The sequence below is a fragment of the Camponotus vicinus genome, unplaced genomic scaffold (genome assembly GCF_025532165.1).
Source record: "Camponotus vicinus isolate PSW18456_S1 unplaced genomic scaffold, iyCamVici1.0 SCAF_4, whole genome shotgun sequence".
Classification (NCBI taxonomy): domain Eukaryota; kingdom Metazoa; phylum Arthropoda; class Insecta; order Hymenoptera; family Formicidae; genus Camponotus; species Camponotus vicinus.
Genome location: NW_028141976.1, coordinates 17,479,910 through 17,501,032, shown reverse-complemented (window position 1 = coordinate 17,501,032; position 21,123 = coordinate 17,479,910). Strand labels below are relative to the sequence as shown.

General features: G+C 31.5%; 1 protein-coding gene across 3 annotated transcripts in view; it reads left to right on the top strand.

The window, feature by feature from the left end:
- The window catches only part of LOC145970708 (dual specificity protein phosphatase 10), a 37,556-nt gene that overhangs the window by 7,691 nt on the left and 8,742 nt on the right, over positions 1 to 21,123 (top strand). For 2 of the 3 annotated variants that reach the window (XR_014438566.1, XM_083097591.1), the window contains exon 3: positions 6,016 to 6,924. Coding sequence is in view for 2 of the 3 variants with exons in the window: in XM_083097591.1 (XP_082953717.1) it covers positions 6,016 to 6,924 (909 nt within the window). In the remaining variant the exon portion in view is untranslated. Of the gene's footprint in view, positions 1 to 750; positions 1,260 to 6,015; positions 6,925 to 21,123 lie in introns of those variants that run through there. The other variant, XM_083097592.1, reaches the window with a different exon arrangement.

Below are 21,123 nucleotides of genomic sequence, written 5' to 3'. Positions count from 1 at the left end.
TGCAGACAGAGGTAAGAGTTCTACGAATTTAAAGATGCAATAATGTTAAGGAGATGCGGGAAGTTCAGAATTAATATTTACTGTGCGATACATATCAAATATTAAATAAAAATACAATAAAATTGGAATAGTGTATACGAGTACGAGCCTCGAGTGGCAAAACTCCGTTAAAACTAACTGAAAAATATTTCCCATCAGAAGTTTCTAAAATCCCTGAAGAAAAACGTGATGTATATATCACTCTGTGCTTATATATCTTCCCAAAGGAAAAGAAACATAGAAAGCAAACATACATATATGCGATGTTAATTTATGTATACCATATTTTGCGATATATTAAAGAAACTTAAAATAAATAATTTTTGGAAAATTATAATTACTTGTGAATTTAATTTGTTCAATTATTCTTTTTCTAACAAAATTAAAGTTTGCAAAATATGCTCCTTTCCTTACGAAACGTTTTCTTATCGAAATTTCAAGATAAATATATGAATTTTACAGAGCCAACTGAAAAAATATATTATTTTCGCTGCAGATAAGATACTATTTTTTTACGAATTTATATAATTTTTTCCTCTTTGCAAAAAAAAAACGATATTGAAAAGATTAACGTGCATTCCAGTGTAAGCTGGGTTTGGTACGAGGGGTTAAATTACGCTCCTGCGCAGAGCGCTCCGCGATCCCCTTCACCCCTGTCGCGGCCGGCAATGTTCTCCACTCTCCTCTAATGTTCTCCGTTCTCCTCGTCGCCGGCGAACTCGTCGCCGTCGTCGTCGTCATCGTCGTCGTCGTCCGCGTATCGCGCGCGCCGCGCTTAGCCTGTCTTTTCCCCCTCAGTCTTCGCTCGCCGGCCGTTGGCAGAGGATTCCGCATCGATCGCGCTCTCGCGATTGTAGATCTTCCGTGTCGTATACCTCGCGCATTTTTGCCATTCCCATGGGAAGCATGTTGATCCGACGTGAGCATCGCGGGGTCTTCCAGGCCCACGCGACCGCGCTCTCTTGAAACCCGTGACGTCATCCCGATGGTCCATCTCACCAACATCCTCCTCTTCCTGATCCTTTCCTATCCGACCCTCGTAAGATCGTTCTTATGGATGGTATCGCGTCGGGAGTGCATATCGGGTTCGCTTTTACTTATAACACTTTTCGAGCTTTTTCATTCTCGAATGTGTAAGTCGAAAACTCGGACGCTCGGGCCACCGTTGGATTTCTAAACAGCGGACCGGACTTTTCGGTTCCTGGACATGTAGATGCAAGGTGTGTGTGTAATCGAGATTCTCTGGTTTTTAGTTTCCTAAAGCTGTATAGATTCAAAGTGTTTTCGAATGCGTGCACTCTTGGATTTTCAATTATCTGGGGACTTGTATATATATATCGAGATTCTATGATTGAAATATTTCTTTCAATTTTTAGAATCTTAGATGTATGTAAATCGAAAAAAATTGAAACATTTGATCTTTATTCAATCTTTACACATGGATATAATTAAAATAAAATATTCTCTACAAATATATTAAATGTAAATACTATTCGAAATTTGTAATAAAGATCTTTTTCATACTCCAAAGTACAATTTGCTTATTCAATCATAAAGTTTTAAGTCTTGGATTTTTTCTTAAATATGTAAGCGTAAGAGAAACATAGGTCGATATCGAAAGGATCGATATGGCAGGGATTCTTAAACTCGGCGAAAAGAGGCCGAATTTTGGCAAGAGTAGGAATTTAATTCGCTGAAGAGGATAAGGGCGCCGTTATCGGTGATGACTAGCAAAATTTTGGAAATGAGAGAAATGGAAGGGAGAGAGTCGCGAGAGAGTTGAGTTGAGCTCGAGCGGTAAAAGGAATAAGACGTGTGTAAGATTAAGGGGTCCTATCCTATAGTCTAGGAAGCGAATTAAAAGAGTGTAAAATTTAGAGCAGTTGAATCTTTAAATATATATATATATATATATTCTTATATACGTTACATATTCTTCTTTATTTTATTTCACCTAGCTTACAAATATGTCTATTTAAAATACATAGTGATAGGATTTAGATATTGAAGTTTTCGTGCGATTTTTGAATGTGTTTATAACATGTTTTGTGAAAATTAATAGATTCTTTAGTGAAATCTTTAGATATTATAATATAATGCTAATATGGGAATTTCTGTCTCTCTCTCTCTCTGTATATATAAATTTAATAATCTAATATCTAAATCTTACAATTTTCGAATCTTCGGGTATTTAATCGAAGTAATCATTTCACTTGCAGATATACTGGATATTTTAATTAATTGCTTTAATTATATATTGCTATCGTATGTAAAGAGAATGTGATTGTAATGTAAATGAAAAATCTAATTGAGATGCTTAGCCTCAATTTTTTAGATCCATAAATGTATAAATTAAAAGTAGGACATGTTTGAAGCATTTTTTTAAATGAATAAATTTTTTAATTGACAATTTTTACATTCATTGAAGATATATAATAGGATCAAGATGGAAGGAAAAAAGAGCCTAAGTTATCTTAAAATAATAAATAAATTTTCATGAAAATGTATAAATTAAAAAAAAAATTCTTTTCAAGATTTCCTTAAATTTGCTTGCAAATTTTGTGCATTTTCTGTTATTTTACTGTAAATTATCACTCTGATGCAATTCAAGATATTTGATATAGATACTTATGCGTGAAGATTGAAATGAGATGAAGGACACGATGAAATTAATTCGGAGAAATTATCGTCTTTTTCGAATGAATGAAAGAACGCAGAGTATTCGCATGATGGCAGGTGTCGGTGCTACACCTGTTCGCAGGCTGAATGCCTTGGTCAGGTTACGAATAGCGATAGTCCGAAACAAATACTTTTATCTTAATTTTAGTCAGCATGGTAATAAATTATTTTATTTACATCGCAATTTATCTATTACCACTATCATGTTAGTTTTCAACGGATTCTAATAAATGTGTAAAGCTACTTTCCTTGAACATAAACCATTATTCTTCGCGAATTTTTAATTTTCAATATTTAGTGTTATATAATAAAATTTCAATTTTATACACGCTTTAATGCAAAATATATTCAAAGTTAACTAAAACAACAATGAAAAGCAACAAAATATTGATACTTAAAGTTTGCTTCTTTAAAATTTTATAGATATTTTTTAATTTTTGCTGAGTGAAAAACAATGTATTTATGAAAAAGCAATGAATGACAGAATATTATCTATATTTAGGAGATAGAGATGCCTATATATAATTTATATTTATATTTTTAATTTTTCTTTTAGAGTAAAGCTCATTGAAAATGGCATTATTCGCTTACGACATCAAATTTGAAAGTTTTCATAATTCGTAGTTCCTTGTTTTTTAATATTAAATATATAACACTTTAATTATATAAATTCTAATTTAAATATTTGCTGGACATGTCGCAAGCAAATATTTCTTATGCTCGTATTTCGTATAATTATTACTGAATAATTTTGCATGTTCATCTCTAAAATAAAAGATGACATAATGATATCAAGTCTTTCTTCTGGAAAGTTTCCATATGTTGATTTTATGTAAATTAGTATTTCCGCTATTGATTTTTTGCAAGTAAAACGTTGCTTTAGCAACTTTCTCGAACTGTTTGATAAAGCCTGCGTAAACGATCATATTCGTAGGAGATATCGACAGATTGCGAGGGTATCGGGCCCATCGCTAGTCACGGGGTCCCACTTGCCGCTCGAAGCGTCGAATTCCACAACGTTTACTCATTCGAAAGAACGAACTCTCGAAGACTTCTCGGGGCCGGAGAGAAACTTCGATGGCGGAAGAGAAGTGGGAGAGTGGTCGGACGAAAGAGAAAGAAAAGAGAGAGAGAGAGAGAGAGAGAGAGAGAGAGAGAGAGAGAGAGAGAGAGAGAGAGAGAGAGGAGACAGAGTAACCGATGGTTTAATCGGCCATTGATTCTCACCGAGTATTACTCAGTTTGATCTAATTCAAATAGCTTTTCTTATGATTCAACGAGAGACTTAGATAAATTGAAAAATATAAAAAAATTTAGACAAATATAAAAATAAAAGAAATTTTAAAAAATGCAATCTAATTTACGAATTTAAAATCTAATGTTATTCATATTTGATTAAATGGAGATCAAACTTTTTTAAATTTTAATAATATAACAGATTCAAATTCCCTTTGTATATTCGAAGCAGTTTTGATATCTTAAGAGATATCTTTTGAGAGATTATAAAGAAATGCAAAAGTAAAAACTGCAGAATCCAAGAATTTTTAAGAATTTAAGATGGAGCAACAGGCGCATAATATTTAGACACGACGTTATTTATAAAAATATACAAATCACATGCTAGCAAATCCCGGGTGTATCACGTAATTTCTAAGTTAGTACATCGTCGCTTACAACAGATCTTTCGTAATGCTTGAGACATTGGTCGTCGTCCAACTGCCAAATTAGAATTGTAACTAACTAAAAGAATAAAATAACGCAAGGATTCGAGAATTCAAAGACATGACATCTCTCGCTGTGCCGTATTCTTAAAATATAATATTAAAACATGCAAAATACTTTTAGTAAAGTATAAAAATTCAAAGATTCCAAAACTGTAGGATACTTTGAAAATCAATATTCGCTTAAATTGAGTCGAAAATCATGGATTGTTTATGGATTAGTTTTCTTTTTCAAACTGTTTTCTTTTTAATTTAGAATAGAAATAATTGTAAATATGGGAAAGCGAAAAATACGTAGAAAGATTAAATGAAAAAATAAAGAAGCAAAACACATTTTTGTAATATTTTTATTTTATTTAATTTTAAAATAATAATCACATAAGAGATCAAATAAGCAAAAGTCTTCTTTGGATTACTTAAAATAGAAGTTATTTATAAAATAAAATTTATTTTTTTATCCATTTAATTATTTCTATTATTCTTATTCTCAAATAAGCGAATTTTAGATCTGTCAAATGTGAAAAAAAATCACAAGTGGTAAATTGCAAGAAATATGAGAAATATGCAATACACAAGTATGGAGCTTCTGTATACAGGGTGACCCATTTTAACTTAGGCAGCCAAATAACTCGAAAAATAAGCAAGATAGAGAAAAATGTTTTAGACAAAAGTTGTATGGTTTCGAGGGGGCCATAAGATGGTATCATTGGTTTGACCTTGAAGAGTCATTTGAAGGTCACGTGAAGGTCACTTCAATTTTTTTAAATGGAATACCCTATATATTTTTGTACATTCTTGTAGCTTATTTCGAGAGCTTTCCAAAACACTATAATTAAGTACCTTTCCGTTAAGTACTTTTTGAGTTATGATGCTTGAAATAATTTCTTAATTTTACATAAACCGTAAAATATCTTGTAAAATATTCATTTTTCGATTATCTTACCTTAATACTTTTATGTACAAAATAATGAGAGGAATCAATTGGTGTAAAGAAAACACATAGTTGTTTTTAAGAAAAAATATGGAATTGTTAATTGCAAATTACATATTTTTTCTTCGAAACAACTATGTGTTTTCTTTACACCAATTGATTCCTCTCATTATTTTGTACATAAAACTATTAAGGTAAGGTAATCGAAAAATGAATATTTTACAAGATATTTTACGGTTTATGTAAAATTAAGAAATTATTTCAAGCCTCATAACTCAAAAAGTACTTAACGAAAATGTACTTAATTATAGTGTTTTGGAAAGCTCTCGAGATGAGCTACAAGAATGTACAAAAATATATAGGATGTTCCATTTAAAAAAATTGAAGTGACCTTCACGTGACCTTCAAATGACTCTTCAAGGTCAAACCAATGATACCATCTTATGGCCCCCTCGAAACCATACAACTTTTGTCTAAAACATTTTTCTCTATCTTGCTTATTTTTCGAGTTATTTGGCTGCCTAAGTTAAAATGGGTCACCCTGTATATGGAGCTTGTATTAACTGATATAAGGGAAAAAGTTTAACAATAATAATAGAACAGACAATAATAATTGCTAATATATTGCAATTATTGATGTTTTAGCGTCAAATGCAGGACCTTGTCACGACATAAGCATCACCGACGTGAACTCCAACCATCATCACCGTCATCATCATCATCCTGGACACAATCAGCACGATCATCGGCCTCAAGACCGAATTCCATCGTCCTCCTCGATGTCTACCTTGCTATGCTGCGAGCCAGTATCGGCTGGCCGGCCTCGGCCCAATCTGAAACTCGTACTGAATCGCAGCTTAAGCGAGCCAGGACCGAATCCTTGTGCCTTCCCAGCCTCGCCAACCGCTTCGCCGATCGCTACCTCCGTTAGTAACAACAACAGCAATTCCATCGTACCACCCTCGATTATTATCGACGAAGAAACGAACGACAACGACGACGACGTCCACCGCCGTGGCTTCCATCATCTTCACTATCACCATCACCATCACCATCATCATCACCATCTTCATCACCATCAGCTCTTGTCGATAACTTCGAAGCGTTGCAAACTGGAGACCGCCAGTCTGCCCAACAGCCCCTGTGCGGAAAACGGCACCCTTCATCGCCAGCTGGTGCTAAGCAAGACCCGCGTCGTCACTTCCGGCGATCTCGCTCAGCGTCTCGCGCGTTTCGAACGATCCTCCACCGTTTCGCCGGTGATTCTGGATTGCAGACCGTTCATATTGTATAATGTCAATCATATACGCGGCGCTATCAACGTCAACTGCTCGGATCGTTTTAATCGACGCAGACTCCAGCTGGGAAAGGCTACTCTCGCCGATCTCGCAACTGTTCGCGAGGCTAAAGAGTTGCTCAGGAGGAGACAATTCAAGGAAGTCATAGTGTACGACGACTGCACTGAAGATCTGGAGCACTTGCCCGCTCAACATCCATTGTTTCTGGTGCTCGCCGCTCTTGTGGATGAAGATCGGGAACCCGCTCTGCTGATCGGTAAGTACTCTTCAATTTTTCTTGATCGTTTGCCTGATATTCTGTTTCAATAGAGTCACTTCATTGTGAAGCTCTCAACTCTATAACGGATAATGAATCGTGAAACGATAAATCATATGAATTTTCTTCTTTCGCATACATACATAAAATAAATTAAACAGGGATATAATTTTTAGTAGTAATATTTCAAAATCATTAATTAATACTTAGAAATTAAAAGTGCAAATATAAACTATTTTTTTCTATTTATAAAAAATATGAAGTTTGATATTTAATTATTAGATTATTAATTATCTTATACAAAAGATGATTATCTCATCGCAAGATGAAAAATTTGAATTGAAACACTAAAAAATTCATTATGTATGTCAAATAGGTTGTTATTCATACTATATTTAGTATTGTTAAAATGTAGTTTTTGTCATATACTTTGATAGCCAGATGTATTCTTTGTGTTATCGAATATGACACAACTGATAGTGGCAAGATAATGGTATATGAAGATATCAGATGATCCACATTACAACAATACAAATTTTTCAGTAGATAATAAAGTGAATTGTTATTTGAAAATATACGGATGAAACTTGGAAACTTCTAAAAATAAGTTTCTTTGTAAATAATTCTTTAAATATGCGCGAGAAGAATGCACGAGGTCTAAAAATGCGTTTCTAGATATTAAAAAATGAATATAAAAACTAAAAATACTACATCAAAGACTAATAAAAAAGAAGGCTGAAGACCGTGGCGTGGAATATTAGAACGTAAGGCAAAATCCACAAAATAAATCTAGACAATAAAATTATATATTATTAATTAATCTGAGAGAGAGAGAAAGGAAAGAGACATATAATCTGTCTAGACAATAAATTCAAATGAAAAATACTATAGGAATATGAAAATTAAAAATAATATTAACAATGGTATTCTTAACTTTGCAATTTTAAAAAAATTTAAATGTGAATATTAAACTTAGACATTTAAGCCTTAGGACATTCTTTAACATTCTTTAATCTTCTTTCTCAAATCGTTAGATTCTTAAATCTTTTAATCTTGCATTTTTTAACCTTTACTTTTTAAATATTTTCGTATTTAAGGGGAATTTAAAACTTATCAATTCACTAAAAGATTTTAAATAAATATAAAAAGAATATGTTAACATATATATATATCCAGAATTACAAAATACAAAAGTAATAATTTTTAGAAACAAAAAAGAATTTAAATAAAATTTCTCTGTAAAATTTTGATTAATTAATATAAATTAGTACAGTAATAATAATTTTATAATGCAAAATATAGAGAAATTAGTAAAGAAACAATTTACAAGTTATATAAATAATACAAGAACTTTTTAAAACTTATTAATATATACTTATTTATATAATTATATATAATATTATAATAATAACAATAACAACAATAATATTAATAATAATAATAATATATTAATTAATAACATATAATTTATAATATAATAATGAAGTTTTTATCAACATCAAAAAAGTCTATAAATTCAAGATGAATTGTTACGAGAATCTTCTCACACAGACAACTATTAGTAATTAATCTTCGCCAGTCTGTCGTCGCTGATTTTTTTGTAGCGCGGAATTTGTTTACAAAAGCGAAAAGACCATGAAACAGAGCGAACTGTTTGTCGTCTATCCGGTCCTCTACGTGGGAGTGGGTCTCTGGTTTTCGGAAATAACGATGATGCGAGCGATATTTCTGCCAGCCGCCAATCGCGCGTCGAAACTTTTACGTCGCGATCATTCTCTGTTATTATTTTTGTTCCTCATTATATATGCTAATAATTTCCCACACTTTTCACGATACACTAATTTCAGATTACAGTTTGTTTTCTTAATAGTGCATCCTGTAGTGATTATCGATATGTTTATTATTAATCTTTCCCTTTTGATAAGTTTTGATTTATTAAAGAATGTTTAAGCTCAAATAGAAGAAAACAATAATACAAAAACAAGATTCAGCATTGAAAGAGGCTATACATATTTAATTTTTACTAAAAGAAATGTAATTTTTATTCACATTTTTTCATATTTTTTTATCAATATATAGAACTTATATTTGGAAAAATCATAATTAATAATATAAAATAAATTTAAATTTTTGAAACTAATTTTTTTCTTTAATAAAATCCCTTATGAATGCAAGATCAAATATTATAATCAAAAGTAATATTTATTTATTATCGTTTGACAATTCTTTTTCTCATTTTGTCTTTTTAGTGAAAGAAATAATATTTTATTTTAAATACTACTATTTCCCTTCTTTTTACGTAAAGATTTAGAACTGTTTACTCCTGAGAATTTAAGAATGGTACAGATAGTTTGTCGAACAATTCGAATAGCTACAATCAAGTTAATAAAATATCAAATCAGAAAATCTCAATTGATATTTAAAATTGCTTCAGTAATATAAAAATGTCAATAATGTTACAAATCGAATAGACAATAATAAGTAGAATAAGTAGAATAAGTAGAATTCATCTCAATAGAGAATTTTAGGTTTATAAATAGTGATTTATAAATACTTTTGGTTACGCTTTTAATCTGAAAAAATCGGAGCGATTGTGCGTAAGGAGATAATTATTCTATTGGTAAATGTGCTTGTAAGATTCCACGACATAAATCTCGCGACATAATGTATGGCAAGGGAGATAATCCGAAGGAATTAAGGAAGAAAACGCAGACGAAGAGCAGTTCGAACGCTTGACGGCGACGGCGACGATGATGACGACGACATCGTACTCGTATCGTCGGCGCGTACGAAGGCGAAAGGTGGGGATCTATTCATAGGAGTGACTCACGTCGGAGATGACGCCGCGAATAGTCGGACAGATTTTGCGCGCCGCGATCTGCGCTTTCGCTGTATTTTCGCAAAGCTACGCACGGGAGATGAATTATAGCAAACTAAACGGAAAATTTGTCGAGAATTTAACCGCGAGAATTTAATATAACCGCGTCGAATTAAGTATTAACCGCGTTTAATAGTCGTATAATTTTCAGTCTATGATGTAGGACTGATAACGATATCATAATTATATTACTCCAAATAAGAAAATTTTCAAAGTTCAAAAGGAAATATATAACATAAATATGTGAGATTTTTTATACGAAAATCACACATATTATATAGAATTAAACAAGAGAATTGTGTATATGTGTGTGTGTGTGTGTGTGTGTATGTAAAAATTTAAGAATTGAATAATTTTTTTAAAGTTTAATATATTTTTATAAAGCTATAGCCCTTATATTTTTATAAAGCTATAAATGCTTAGTTTCTAAACTTTATATATATTTCTTGCATTTATTTGTATAATTCTTTATTATAAATATAATTTGTATATATTATTAATATAATTATTAGGAAATGATCGATCCATTTGAAGATATAATAGTAAAATTTGACAGAAAAAGAGAGCAATAAAAATAATATCTAAAATATAAAATTTAATCTTCAATTTATCAGACATTTTTTTTCGTTATCTAACGACGCGCACAATTCACTTTTGATATCAATTTGTCTCTAGTTATTACGTAATTAGCAACGATTCGCGGCCACCTATAAACAACGAAACCAAAGTATCGCGTGGCTCGTTTTGGCGAGGCTAATGTGCGCGTCTGGTCTCCCGGTCGGTCCCGATCGCATTTTTCTCAGACGACAGCGACGACTACGACGTTGAAGGCATGAGTCACCGTGTATATCGACCCTAAGGCATGTTTACGCTGGCTAAGCGCACGAACGGCCATATGTCAAAATCACGATTGCATAACGTATCCCCCGCGTTGTCACCGCCATAGCGTTTCACTCTCTTTTGGGATATTTAGATATGAGTCAGTTGCGTGGATTATGAGATTTTCCTATCAGTGTGATCTTACCTGCTACAGGTGCGCCAGTTTTTCCCCACTTCGCTCTATATAACTTACTTTCGTTTGAAAAAAATCATAAAGATTGTGAAGAATCGAAACGTTTTGCGCCGAGCCTGTAATGTATTATTGAAAAATTGTTTTATTTTTCACTAAAAGAGCGCGGACAGTTTTTTATAATTTATAAAAATTTAACTTTTTATTAATCACTGGAAGCTATTCGTTCAGTAAAATATATTATTTAATAACATCGGCAGAATTTGCAGATAACACTTATAGTCTCAGTCTCAACGGACGTTCAATTATTTCGCAGTTATATCTTTGTACTTAGGTTTTTTTTCTAGAAGTAACTTTAAATACTGCATTGTGTGTATAACTTATACATATTTCAAACCAACAGTCTTATAGCGTGACTCGACTCTATTTCTAAAATCAGATGTGCATAATGTTATTTTTGAAGCAAGAAAGAGAATATAAATGTGCAAGATAATAAGAAAATGATAAATTAAAATGTGTAAACAATGATAATAAAAATAAATTAATAAACTAATAATGATAATATAATAACGTATTGTGTGTGTATGTCACATAATTTATTATCTGAGTAACAAGAAGTATGATAAAATATATAGAATGATAGATAAAATAACAAATTTTTAGATTATATAATTATTAAGATTTAATTATATAATATATTAATATACTCTTATATTATACAAGAGAGGACAAACGTTTTGGAACGTTTAGAGTCAATAAATGAAGCCGAACTCGAAGCTTAATGAATTAGTCATCGCTCTTCAAAGCCCGGGGGGTTGCTGTATTTTTTCCATTGTACGCTTTTTCATCCCCCTTCCATTTAAGGGTGCGACGAGGTAGTCTAATCGAGGGGGAGCGTGCGCCTCAGAACAACGTACAACGCATCTGGATCAGCTGTCGATGACGATTATTACATATGAGTCATCCGATACACAGCTCGTTTTAAAATGTATCAATGACTAACGTGCGTCCAGCTCACAATCGTTCCGGCCCCCCTTGCCCCCTTACCCCCTTACCCTTTGGGTCCCTTTGTGCCGTACCGACGTGATTCAAGTACTAGTAGGATTGTGATGAAGGATCTAAAAATACGGGGTGTCTGATGACTTAGCCTCACCTCGTAATCGCTCATAATCTCGTTTCCATGATATGCAACAAAAATGTCACCACGAATATACAGATATATGTATGTTTCGATGACACAGACTTAACGGTAACCTGGAAACAAGATATGTAATTTTATAAAAATGACAAATTAAAAAAATGTTTTTAAATGAAACTTTATTCTCTAAAAAAATATTGAATTGAAAATGCTTGTATAACTTTTATGCCTATATAAGTTTTATGACACCGTGTTAGAATCAATAAATCCATTTCAATAGCCAATATCAGAATACAACTCTATTTAAGAAGTATATCGATACGACTCTATTTAAGGAGAATGAAAATAAAAAATCCCAGTGTATTTCATAAATACATAATTGGACAATTATTCAACAATTTCATTAAGGATGTCTTATATTTATATTTTGTTATTCGTTGTTAAAATATTTTGAACGATTTAGATCGCAAACTGATTAAAAATTATGCGAATTTAAAAAGAAAATGTGTTATATTAATCTTTTGATTTTTCAAACTGTTTTCTTGAAAGAACAAAGCTTTATGTAAAAAAATTTTATTCTACATGTTTGACTCTCTTATTTCTTCATATTATAGAATCATCGCTTTCTCGATTGAATCATCTTTTACCTATTACCTAGTATACGAGTGAACGGCGGCTGGAATAAAGTAATAGCATTACAAAACAGATGCACATCCGCATACTCTTTGCTGGGAAGTGTAAACGGCATATTGACGGTTAATGATACGACACGTGTCATAGAGCACTACATTGTTTGCGGGTTTACTGCGTTTCACTGACGCATAAGCTGCTTGCTTATTGCGAAACGAAAAATAAAATCCTTAAACTATGATACTGAATACATTAAAAGTGCTTAAGAATGATAAATACATAAAAATTTAAAAGCATAAACATATTTAACCGTGTAAAAATTTTAAGTTTAAGATACGGCTTTTTATAGATGTTGTATATTTATTTTATTACATATATAATATAAATAAATAAATATATATATTTATTTATTTATTTAATTATTTATAAAGAGATGTTATTCTTTTTTCGAAAATCTAAACTTAAAAGACAAATTCATGAAAAATAAAAATAAAATGAAGCTAATATAAGCAATGAACTTAATCGATCGATGAATCGATTAATTCATTGTTTATATTTTTCTATACGTTACATGATGAACTTTAGAAATCCATAAATTATATATGAAAGAATTGATTATTTTTAATTTAAAAAAATAGACTAAATGTTCACTAAAATTTTCCCGTCAAATTTAAGCAATCTCATTGTCAGTCTCTGTCGAATTTCGATGAAGTCAAATGCAGTAATCTGCAAACGTGTATTCTACACCACCGAGATTGTAATGCGGTACAACCATCGTCAAACACGAAGTGTTAATCGACCATCACGAGCAACACATTCAGACATTCGGTCATTGACTCGGATTCCCTCTGAAAATATCGGGTGCGAGAAGAAGAGGAGAAAGGAAGGGAGGGAGGGAGGGAGGGATACAGAAAACTACAAAGAAAAAGAAAGAGAGAGAGGCAGAAAGAAAAGAAATGAGGGTCGTGCGGGGTTATTAGCGTGAGATGAATCAGCGGCCACGCGGACAAGACAAAACGAGCGACCGTACGTCCTTCGAACTCGTCGGAATTTCCTTGAGACTGGACGAGAGTAAGCGAGCGAGCGAGCGAGCTATGCCGTGCTATGGTTTCCTACTACGTTTCACACAGATGAGTCAGTCGGTCGGTATGATTCTGCGAGTTATTCGTGGCGGGAACGGAGACAGCGTGTAACGCTCCCCGCGCACGTCTGTCGGCCTAAAATAAGGCCCGCGACCGAATCCGCGCATGATGCTTGAATATCATCTCCGCCAGGTTGGAGTCACCCTTAAAATGCGTATCTTGCCACCCAATCGCGATTTAACATTGTTAATGTATGATGTTAGATTTCAGGAAATTGTGAAAAATTATTGATTGATTCTCATTATTAGCATTAGATTATAATCGGCACGATTCCTTCTGATTTATCGGATTGTTTCTTTGTTTATATTATAGCTAAGTCTATTAAAGATCTATTAAAAGTATCTCTGTAAATGAAAGACTGATTAATGGAAAACTACATATCTAAGAAAATGTGTTGACACATAACTCATCAGAAGTAGATGCATAGAAGTAGAATAGCCGTATTATCTTTGTCATAATAAATAATTTCAGTTTGATTGTCTTAGCACCTATTTGGTAATCAATGACTCATGATGATTATAATTCAGACTCATGGTGATTATAATTCTTGAAAGTAGAGTGTTTCCCGAATTTGGACGACTAATTGTAAATATATATGCGCTCATTCTTAGTCATAGTAATTGTTAACACATCTTAGTTCGATGTGATGACGATATCCGTCACTTGCGTCATACTTCGAAATTTCATGAAAAAATATATCGCAATTGCACACAAAGGCTTATCACAATAAACAGCAAACATATAGGTTGTGTTTATTTTAAAATTAATTGTCACAAAGAGGTTGCAAATTTTTAAAATTTAATGCCTTCGAGGAAATAAGCATAAGAAATTTAAAGTATGCAATATGTTTGAATAAATTAGAATTCTGAAAGCTTTCAACGCAAAAAAAAACAGTTAAAATTTATATTTTTAAATTCCTTCTATAGAAATTTAAAAATTATAGTTTTGAAAAGATTAAAGTTGAAATTTATATACTTTTGTATAAATTGATATTTTATTCACTTTTATTAAGTATTTTTCATGGATGCATCTAGATTTTTATTCAGTAAAAAACACAGGATGCTCTGGGGTTACCCATATTTCCTTTTATCTATGCATTCCTTAATCATCTTTTGCTCTGAAAGGAAGTAAAACCAAGATGTTAAAGAATGCATAGATAAATAAACTTCCATGTTTGATAAGAAAATTATAAATTATAAATTAAAAAATATGAATTGATTAGATAAATAATAGTTGTTTATTAGCTACAATACCTAGATAGAAAATTTATATGTAATAAATTTACAGCATAATTCTCAGTTTCAAAGATTACTTTGATTTTTTGATTCATTGAAAATACGAGATGTGTAAGAAATGAACAACTTGCTCGATAAATTTCGCTAAATAAAAGAAGCGTTCATATTAAATAATTAAAGAAACATTAATATTAAATAATTAATTTAAATAATTTCAAATAATTTCCAAATAATTTAAATAATTTTCAAATAATTTTCTTCTAAAATCAGAAGAGAGTAGGTGTGATTGCTTCGGATGGTGATATCTACTGACTCATTACACAGCGTTAAACCCTCTTGCAGGAAAAATATCCATGATCTTATAATTTTTCGCCTCTGACATCATAATCCGATATGGCTACAATGAGAATTCAAAAGCTTGAACAACAGTGTGCTTTACGTAGAATCCAGCAGCATCAGAGATGGAAAGGGTGAGGATCAATGCTGTTCGAAAGATAGTTAGAGACTCCCTTGATTGAACGCAAACGATACGCGGCAATCGGTACCTCAGGGTCGTGCGTAGTGCTCCGACAGTGAGTCATACTTAACCGCATCAGGCGTCGATATCAACGACATTTACGAGCGTATGTTCGACACGCGTCCTTCTATCGGTCATCGAATGACGCGCGATTGAAAACGGTTGGAGAGAAGGATGAAGAGGGAAACGTGTTAAGAAAGAACCGATTCGAAGTCATTTTTCGATTCTCGTGAAGATGGCTTAATCTTCTCCGCCGTGATTTAAGACCACGTGTCTAGTTCTTCCCGCTGCAAAAAAAAAACCGCATTTATTATCGTATTAACGTGTTGTACGTTTTAACGTGTCCTTGTACACGCGACATTCGCTAATTACTTTACTGTCGTACGCTTTCAACGTACGATATTATGACACATTATTGCGCATTTACATTGATGCGTCTGATGTAAATCTATATTTTTTATATATTATATTTTGCATTGATATTGATGCGTTTTTTAATCGCGATTGTGTTGTTAGCCTCGGAAAACTCGTTGGATATCATCGATAAAAAATTTGAGAATAGTTAAGAGAAAATTCTGCTTCTTAATCACTTCAAGTCATCCCTGAGCCTCTTCTGAGCTATTTACATATAGAAATACTCGACCTCCTTACTCGTTAATTAAGTCTTCGAACGATATGATTACATAATAATTTGCAATTGAAAAATGCACTGCTCGACAAAACGGTAGCCGAGGCATTGAAGAACTGTTGCCATCCTACGATTTATGCGATTGTAAACTGGTATGTTCGTCATATTGCAAACAGAATTTTTTGTAAACAAGATATATATATATATATATATATATATATATTAATTAGCAGTATATGATTTATATCATATATCATAAGACTCTTCTATCTATTTGTATTTGTGTAGATATTACACAGATTTTTTTATCTTTCAGGCAATACACGTGTCATTCTTAGTGTATAATGCATTGACATTCGCATTCGCTATATTTTAATACGTTAATCGCGAAAACAAATGCGCAAATTGACGAGTATGTCGAATCTGTTAATTTTGCCTCGTTACACTTTTTTACTATACGTTGGATAAAAACTTTATAACAGATATTTATCCTCAGAAAAAGTAGAAATGAGAGTTGATTTCTATTAAAATATTGAAAAATAAGTATTTAAAGATTCTAATATACAGAGAGAGAGAAACGAAATTTAACTTCAACAATCTGCAAATCTATAAAAAATTAAATTTTGGAAAAGTCGCTTTATATCGTAATATTAAAAATTTGTCCTTAACGAAAAAATATGAGATTAAAAATACAAAAAATTTGTCAAAGAAACAAGAAAAAGAAAACCGGATGAAGTTTCTTGGTAATAGAATTACATCCTTATCGTGTTTTCCGGCTCTCGTTAAACTGTTCTAAGCATCTGAAAATCTAATTATTTGCGAACTTATGAGGAATGGAAAAATCCTAAGAAAATTCAAGTATCCTAAAGTTAAAAAATTTAATAGCTTGAAAATAGCTTCAAAATTATAAAAAAATCCCTGAGCTTGTAAATTGAATAATTTATGTGTGTAAATTAACCAAGATTCTTTTTATTTTTTTTATATTAAGAAAAATAAGAATCAGATGTGTAACTAAGAAAGAATTCGCAGATTCAGAGTCAAAAATTCTAAATATATACCATGTGTCACTTGTGCAAAATGTGCATACCGGAACAGTTTATAAATTCTGCGCTGGAACTGCACAACGTCACGTGCGTACGCAATGACGCGATCCTAAAGATCCTTGATCGTACTGATCGTGATCTAGTGCCGCGGAAGACCTTGAAATCACGATAGAAAGAAAAAACGAACAAAATGACGTTTCGTCGTAAGCATAATAAACGTTTCGCTCTAAGTGGTTAGTCATTGGAAGAAATTTCCACATGCGTAGATCTTTCAATGTTTAAATCCTTAGATCATTCATTCCTGGAGTCTGAATCCGCAAGTTTAATCCGAATTATCTGATCCAATCCAACCTGGATATTGAGAGGTTTGATTAGAATAAATAAAACCTTCACTAGTTTAGCGAATTAATCAGAAGTCATCAGAAGTTTGACAAGTTTTTTTTTCTTTTATTTTTTCTTAAAATTTAATCTACATAAATTCCTCGATAAATTTACAAATTTACATTATTTTTACATTATTTTAATTAAATTAAATTAAAATTACTATCATATTATAATTAAATTATTAATATTATTTTTCTTTCAAAAGTGGTTCTTGCGAATTCTACTCGAGATGATCAAAATGTCAAAAGTACAAAGTCTCATAAAACATGATGCAAGTGTCGATGCAAGTTCATTGCAGCGGGCCACCCGGTATATCCGTGCATGAAAGAGTCATCTGGTTGCATCGCTACGGCGCGTAAAGAAACGTACGCGCTCAAGTCGCGTCGCATACGTTCGGCAACGTTCGGCCGCGATTCACTAACGTCAGTCGCAACTACGGCGACGGCCGACCAATCGGCACATCGTAGGATGACTCATCCACGGCTAGGGCCTCATGTAAACTCTCTCGTGCCGTTCAGCCCGCAGTCTCCCGCCAACCGTGGCATGATTTGTGTCTTGCCTTGACAGGGTCAAGCAGTGCCAAAAATTCGCTCGCGAGTTATTGGCTGGCGTACCCCCTCATATATAACTTTAAATTTTTTTGTTCTCGAATTTTGTGTCAAATGGTGAGGTGAAACATTGTCACAGAGAGATCTGTATCTGGGATTAATTTTAAACATGAGAATCAGAAAGGACGCACCTTGTCTCGTGCTCCGATTGGCACCGTTCGAGAGTCTCGAATCATGGGGTAAGCTTGATGGAGATTTCTCTCGCATTTCTTCTCGTTATTTTATTTTTTGACAGATTTTTCTCTCTATTTTTGCACATGCTTTTCATACGCGCTTTAAGCACACGTGACATTACCGCGTCGATTGATCGAAATCCCACGGATAAACAGAGACAAAAACATAAAAACAAAATGAATCAGTGCTGAATAATTCGTAGAATTATTGATTTCCTTGATTGATTTCCTTTCGATGTTTCATACTTTGTTATGTTGCATTTTTATTAGCTTGTCCATTTGTTGCTATATGATTGTTATTAACTGATTACTATTTTGGTTTCGTATTTCTGAATCATCATTTCGATGACGTCATGACTGACCTAGAGAAATGTAGATGTTATTTTCTCTCGGTCTTTTCTTTCTCTCACGTATTCTTTTTATAATGCAAAAAAATGTGTCAGTCAAGAGCTGGCAGATATATCTATAAAAGAAAAAGGTATAATACAGATCTTAAAAAAGAATAACTTATACTAATGAGATATTTCTAGCGCGTACATACGTATAACGTTTGTGTATGTATTTATAGAGCAAAGTTGCTTGCAAGTTTAATTAAATTTTAAAGCTAAGCCAAACGTGATGAGCCGAAAATTTTAATATTTCTAGCTTAAAAATAAATAAATCTTTGGATTTTTAGATATTATGTTTATAAGTTTTTAAAAATATAGAGGCCATTTTCTTTTCTTTTTTTTTTAAAAGATGTATCTCACTCATATATTTTTCAAGTCATTTGTTATTTTTAACGAATTATAAAACGGTTTTCCTTTAGGAAAATTGATGACACATTTTGTTTTTCATTAAAAATCAGAAGAATTTTATCAAAAACCAAATTATATAATTATAATATGAATTAAATTAAAAACACATATGGTTGTTAATTCTAAAAAGTTACAATATATATATTAATTGAGTATGTATGTACATACATATAATTAATTTTTTCTGTAAATTTTAATATATTTAAAAAATCGCGAAGATGTAATTTACATTTTATTTCTAAACGTACCTAGAAATAATGCATATTCATAAAAAGAATAATTTTTAATATATATAATAAATAGGAATAGAGTTGTTAATAAAATACAATTTTTTAATATAAATTTTAATACTGTTCATTATCTTACTAAAAGGAAGCCGATCTTTCATATTTTTCGTTTATAAAATACTTGTATTTGCAGTTTTATAAACATAATAATTTTTATTTTATTTATTTTTATTGGTACTATATGATATATGATTTGTTACATATGTCATTAATTGATTTATTTTAATATTTTATTATATATTTCCTTTTATATAAAATTATGTTGATGGATTTTTTAAGATTAAATCGTATGCAGCTTTTTTTAACAATAATTTGATAAAAAAATATTAATTTCGTAAATTTCTTAATTTGAAAAAGATTATTTTTATAAATTTTAAATTTAGTAATCATTATTTTAATTAAATCAATTGTTATTTTTTTTTTTAATATTAATAATATTTTCCTCTTGCGAATTATGTTTCTAGTTTTCTTGTTTTGTATAAGTACAAGCCTATAACTTTTGTTTTCATACGAATCCACGATGCCTGGTATTCTTTCTTTTTCGATATGATATAGCACTAAATAGATATAGCACTAAAAATCTTTGATACATATATCGGAGCAAAGCTTGTATTTTATAATAGTTGTAAATATTCTCGAGATGCCGCTATTTCGAATTCTTGTTTAAAGACATGACGTTTGAGTAACAGGATTTTCATCGAGTGCGACGACCGTTGCGAGATTTCCGCGTAAATCGCACTACCTTCTCGATTACTATACCGACCTAAATCAAGTGACCCACATATACGGCTTTTCTACAACGATTCCCGCGACATCGCTTTGAATGTTTAATCTTTAGATCCGAGACGATTCAAGTTTGTGTTTAAATCATCGATTTACAATAATATATCTTAGATTAAATTTTTTATTTTTATTGCAACAATTACCAATATTTAATTTAATTTACAAACATATATAAATTAAATTTATTATTTATAAATATGTGTATTACTTTAAAATTAATTTACATTATCAATAGATGAGAATATATGTTTAAATAACATGGGATTTATAAAATAAAATCAAGATTTTATAACATTGACAATAAGATGTATTTGTAGTATCATTGAAACATTATTATATAAAAAATGTTAATATATTATAAATCTTATTTATATATATTGATCTCTCATCATAATCTAAAGATTAAAAGAAGTGAGAAAAAATTAGTTTTGTGGAATAATTAATTGTCATATTCTGTATATCAAAGAATAGCATATCTATTATAGCATATCTATCAGTGATTGCAATCCATAGCAAATATAATCTGTATAAAGGACGTATCACACAATTACATTTATAATGTCGTTGTTTTTAAAAATTTGATTTATAAAATAGATGATCTATGAAATATTTATAATATTGAGAAAATGGAAGATGCATCAAGAATGTAATATTAATAATATATTAACAGATATTATAAAAAAGAGATCCGTGGAAATTAGATCAATGGAAAAGCTATACAAAATTTATGAAAATTATATCTATAGTCTCTTAGATTATGATTTCTAAGGCATTTTTTTCATTAAGAATGCTATTCATATAGTGTAACGCGATCTCAATTTAAAATCGTGAAATCGGAAAGGAGCCAACATTGCAATAATGATTGGCGACGACAGTTTGGGGTTGGTGGCCGCTCCGCGAGAGCCAACTTGGCGAAGAGGGTACGGAGCGAGGAGGGATAACGAGTG